The sequence below is a fragment of the Petromyzon marinus genome, chromosome 26, assembly GCF_048934315.1.
Source record: "Petromyzon marinus isolate PM22_M1 ecotype Great Lakes invasive population chromosome 26, UKy_Petmar_22M1.pri1.0, whole genome shotgun sequence".
Classification (NCBI taxonomy): domain Eukaryota; kingdom Metazoa; phylum Chordata; class Hyperoartia; order Petromyzontiformes; family Petromyzontidae; genus Petromyzon; species Petromyzon marinus.
This window is the reverse complement of record NC_133692.1, coordinates 2,413,371-2,419,707: the sequence shown is the minus strand read 5'-3', so window position 1 is coordinate 2,419,707 and position 6,337 is coordinate 2,413,371. Positions and strand designations below refer to the sequence as shown.

Below are 6,337 nucleotides of genomic sequence, written 5' to 3'. Positions count from 1 at the left end.
CAACCACCAACCCGCACTAATCAGCGTGCGGTGAAGTATGGTCAAATATATCCACCCTCAGGGTGAAACGCAAGGCGTGGGGGACGTAGCACGCTCCACCCCCCTAAATCCACCACGTTGACTGGCAAAACAGATTGTGTCCAAGGAACATACACACTGTCAAATCCATTCTACAGGCTGGTCCAGATGTCTTGTGATCCGCCATTTAATTTTCTGAAACTTCATACATTTCTAAAAGTATGGTTTATTTAAAAACAGAAACGAACATGCAAAGACGATTAAAAAAAATGTTCGGGCTCAATTATTTCGGGAGTCACATCTGGACCACCCTGCACATCTCCAAACAAAAAGACAAAGATCCCCCGTATAGACTTAACAGACTGCAGGGGCAAGTGCTGTTAGCGAGCACCTCCACACACAGAACCTTCAGCAACACGCACTGACCCAGCGTGCCGTGAAGTATGGTCAACTCCACCAGGTGGACTGACAAAGCAGCTTCGTAGTAGTACAAGGACGTCGACATTTGAGATTTGCCAAATACAATCGCTCGCTAAGAGGTTATACATGAAAAAATATGTAGTTTTAATCATCTTTGGGGCAGTGTTAAATCTCGCCCAGCTGAAGCGTCGCAAGTCGGAGAGGTCCTCGCGTTCGACCCCCCCCAGTGCCGCTCAGTCAACGCGTGGTGGTTGGTGGTGGTGGTTGTGGTGGTGGTTGGTGGTGGTTGTGGTGGTTGGTGGTGGTTGTGGTGGTTGGTGGTGGTTGTGGTGGTTGTGGTTAGTGGTGGTGGTTGTGGTGGTGGTGGTTGTGGTGGTGGTTGGTGGTGGTTGTGGTGGTGGTTGGTGGTGGTTGGTGGTGGTTGTGGTGGTTGGTGGTGGTTGTGGTGGTGGTTGGTGGTGGTTGTGGTGGTGGTTGGTGGTGGTTGTGGTGGTTGGTGGTGGTTGTGGTGGTTGTGGTGGTGGTTGGTGGTGGTTGTGGTGGTTGTGGTGGTTGGTGGTGGTTGTGGTGGTTGGTGGTGGTTGGTGGTGGTTGTGGTGGTTGTTGTGGTGGTGGTTGTGGTGGTTGGTGGTGGTGGTTGTGGTTGGTGGTGGTTGTGGTGGTTGGTGGTTGTGGTGGTTGGTGGTGGTGGTTGTGGTGGTGGTGGTTGGTGGTGGTGGTTTTGGTTGGTGGTGGTGGTTGGTGGTGGTGGTGGTGGTTGTGGTAGGTGGTGTTGGTGGTGGTTGGTGGTGGTTGTGGTTGGTGGTGGTGGTTGGTGGTTGGTGGTGGTGGTTATGGTTGGTTGGTGGTGGTTGTGGTGGTTGGTTGTGGTTGGTGGTGGTGGTGGGTGGTTGGTGGTGGTTGTGGTTGGTGGTGGTGGTTCGTGGTTGGTGGTGGTGGTTGTGGTTGGTTGGTGGTGGTGGTGGTTGTGGTGGTTGGTGGTGGTGGTTGGTGGTGGTGGGTGGTTGGTGGTGGTTGGTGGTGGTGGTGGGTGGTTGGTTGTGGTTGGTGGTGGTGGTTCGTGGTTGGTGGTGGTGGTTGTGGTTGGTTGGTGGTGGTGGTTGGTGGTGGTGGTGGTTGTGGTAGGTGGTGTTGGTGGTGGTTGGTGGTGGTTGTGGTTGGTGGTGGTGGTTGGTGGTTGGTGGTGGTGGTTGGTGGTGGTGTGTGTAGTGGGGGGGGGCAGTCAGCAGCAGCAGCCACGTCGGTGCAGTCAGTCGGTGGTGCCATCACCACTTGTCACACGCAGGGGATACATGACACGGGACGACACGAATGATCACGCAGAGGCGGTGAAGTGCTCATGCAAACAGGAGGCTAGGTGGAGTTAAACACCGCGCATCGCACGTTGATCGCACAAATAACAACAACAACACGTGCACTCGTTATAGACAGTGATCATCACACACGTACAGCATCGCTGGTCACAACAGTGGTCGTCAAACTAGTCACGGCGGTCATCATCACATCACACACACTGATCACACACACACACTGATCACACAGTGATCACACACAGTGATCACACACACAGTGATCACACTACACACACTGATCACACACTACACACAGTACACACACAGTACACACAGTGATCACACTACACACACTGATCACACACTACACACACTGATCACACACACTGATCACACACTACACACACTACACACAGTGATCACACACTACACACACTACACACACACACTACACACAGTGATCTCACACACACACACTGATCACACAGTGATCACACACTACACACAGTGATCACACTACACACACTGATCACACACTACACACACTGATCACACAGTGATCACACACACACTGATCACACACTACACACAGTGATCACACACTACACACAGTGATCACACACTACACACACTACACACACACTACACACAGTGATCACACACACACACACTGATCACACAGTGATCACACACAGTGATCATACACAGTGGTCACACTACACACACTGATTACTCATTGTTTTTTTCGGTAAAGTCACGATAAATAATTTATGCAGTCACGAAAGCTTTAATTCTTTATTTACACACACTGATCACAGTACACACAGTACACACACACAGTACACACACAGTGATCACACTACACACACTGATCACACAGTGATCACACAGTACACACACAGTGATCACACTACACACACAGTACACACAGTGATCACACAGTACACACACAGTGATCACACTACACACACTGATCACACAGTACACACACAGTGATCACACTACACACACAGTACACACAGTGATCACACTACACACTACACACACTGATCACACAGTACACACACAGTGATCACACTTCACACAGTGCACACAGTGATCACACTACACACACAGTGATCACACTACACACAGTACACACAGTGATCACACTACACACACACAGTGATCACACTACACAGTACACACACTACACACACAGTACACACACAGTGATCACACTACACACACAGTGATCACACTACACACACTACACACACAGTGATCACACAGTACACACACAGTGATCACACTACACACACAGTACACACAGTGATCACACAGTACACACACAGTGATCACACTACACACACTGATCACACAGTACACACACAGTGATCACACTACACACACAGTACACACAGTGATCACACTACACACTACACACACTGATCACACAGTACACACACAGTGATCACACTTCACACAGTGCACACAGTGATCACACTACACACACAGTGATCACACTACACACAGTACACACAGTGATCACACTACACACACACAGTGATCACACTACACAGTACACACACTACACACACAGTACACACACAGTGATCACACTACACACACTACACACAGTGATCACACATATTACACACTACACACACAGTACACTACACACACAGTGATCACACTACACACAGTACACACACAGTACACTACACACACAGTACACACACTACACACACAGTACACACACAGTGATCACACACAGTACACACACTACACACACAGTACACTACACACACAGTACACACACAGTACACACACACAGTACACACAGTGATCGCACTACACACAGTACACTACACACACAGTACACACACTACATACACAGTACACACACAGTGATCACACACACTACACACACAGTACACATACTACACACAGTGATCACACTACACACACAGTACACACAGTGATCACGCACACTACACACACAGTACACACACACACTACACACAGTGATCACACACACTACACACACACACAGTACACACAATGATCACACTACACACACACTACACACAGTGATCACACACACTACACACACACACTACACACACTACACACACAGTACACACACAGTGATCACACACACTACACACACACTACACACACACTACACACACACACTACACACACAGTACACACACACACTACACACACAGACACACACACTACACACACACACACACACACACACTACACACACACAGTACACACACACACTACACACACAGTACACACACACTACACACACACACACACACACACACACACTACACACACACACTACACACACACACCACACACACACACCACACACACACACTACACACACACACTACACACACACACTACACACACACACTACACACACACACTACACACACTACACACACACACTACACACACACACCACACACACACACTACACACACACACTACACACATACACTACACACACACTACACACACACTACACACACAATACACACACTACACAATACACACACTACACACACACCACACACACACTACACACACACACTACACACACTATACACACACACACTACACACACACACTACACACACACACAGTACACACACACAGTACACACACACTACACACACACACTACACACACACACTACACACACTACACACACACACTACACACACACACTACACACACACTACACACACACTACACACACACACTACACACACACTACACACTACACACACACACACACTACACACACACACTACACACACACACCACACTACACACACACACACTACACACACACACTACACACACTACACACACACTACACACACACACTACACACACACTACACACACACACCACACTACACACACACACTACACACACACACTACACACACACACTACACACACACACTACACACACTACACACACACACTACACACACACACACTACACACACACACTACACACACTACACACACACACTACACACACACACTACACACACACTACACACACACACCACACTACACACACACACACCACACACACACTACACACACACTACACACACTACACACACACTACACACACACACTACACACACACTACACACACACACCACACTACACACACACACTACACACACACACTACACACACACACTACACACACTACACACACACACTACACACACACACTACACACACACACTACACACACACTACACACACTACACTACACACACACACTACACACACACAATACACACACTACACACACACAATACACACACTACACACACTACACTACACACACTACACACACACACTACACACACACTACACACACACACTACACACACACACTACACACACACACTACACACACTACACACACTACACACACACACTACACACACTACACACACACACACTACACACACACACTACACACACACACTACACACACACACAGTACACACACACAGTACACACACACTACACACACACACTACACACACACTACACACACTACACACACACACTACACACACACTACACACACTACACTACACACGTGAGCTAGACGGACACTGCGTAGCCGCGCCTCCTCGCCGCTGGAAGAGTCCCCCGGGGTCTCAGTGTGGAGCGAGCGGCATCGCCGACGACTCCTCCGCAGTCTCGGGGTTGTTGTTGTTGTTGTTACAAGCAGGCCGATGCCATTGCCTACTTGGCTGATTGATTTTGAGTAAACAACAACAAGAAGAAGAAGAACAACAACAAGAAGGATACATTAACCGAGGACACAAAGGGGCCATGGCTGGGACAATGTGCGTGGCTATGTATCAGTACACGGGCGATATAAATCAGCAAGGATTGAGTTTCGGAGCGGGGGACACAATCCGCGTGTTCCACACCACGGAGGATGGCTGGTGGGAAGGCGAGAAGGACGGCATCCGTGGCTGGTTCCCTGCGAGCTACGTGCACATCTTGGAGGTAAACCGAGCAAAGTGTGAGTAGCTGGGACGTTGTAGCTACAACGTGGATGGGTGCTGTGTGGTGCGAGTCCCAACGTAAATGGTGATGGAGGAACAATCTCCCAAGGGCGTTTGGCACTCATTGGTAAACCCTTGCCTGCCCCTGGCACGTCGAATGCAGGCCAGTGTGTTTAACTTGTGAGTGTTTACGCGATCTAATCTAACTCCCCCCCCCCCAAAAAAAAAAAACCTGTATTATATTATGGTTGATATTTGGTCGCGAAAGCCTAAAACGTGTTAAACCGTGCAGTGTTGTTACGTCATGTTTTTGTATACATGCAGATGTCGGAGAAGACTGAAGCAACACTGAAGTTTAGTCCTTTGCCACTGAACATTTTTTTTATTTACCATGCCAACCAACGTTGAAATGATTTTATTGTATTTTTCAGAAGCTATTCCGCTTCCTTTGTGATTCAATCATCACCGCTATGGATACACGTTGAGCAACATCTATACCCCAAAGGGCTGGCAGTTTTGAAGTATTCCTAACGTGCAATTACTGTGG

At 48.4% G+C, this 6,337-nt stretch overlaps 1 protein-coding gene across 1 annotated transcript in view; it reads left to right on the top strand.

Moving 5' to 3' along the window:
* The first annotated feature begins 5,408 nt into the window (after positions 1-5,408).
* The window catches only part of LOC116946144 (growth arrest-specific protein 7-like), a 46,622-nt gene continuing 45,693 nt past the window's right edge, over positions 5,409-6,337 (top strand). The window contains exon 1 of the mRNA XM_032961037.2: positions 5,409-5,791. Within this exon, the coding sequence (XP_032816928.1) occupies positions 5,612-5,791 (180 nt within the window). The 5' untranslated portion in view covers positions 5,409-5,611. The remainder of the gene's footprint in view (positions 5,792-6,337) is intronic.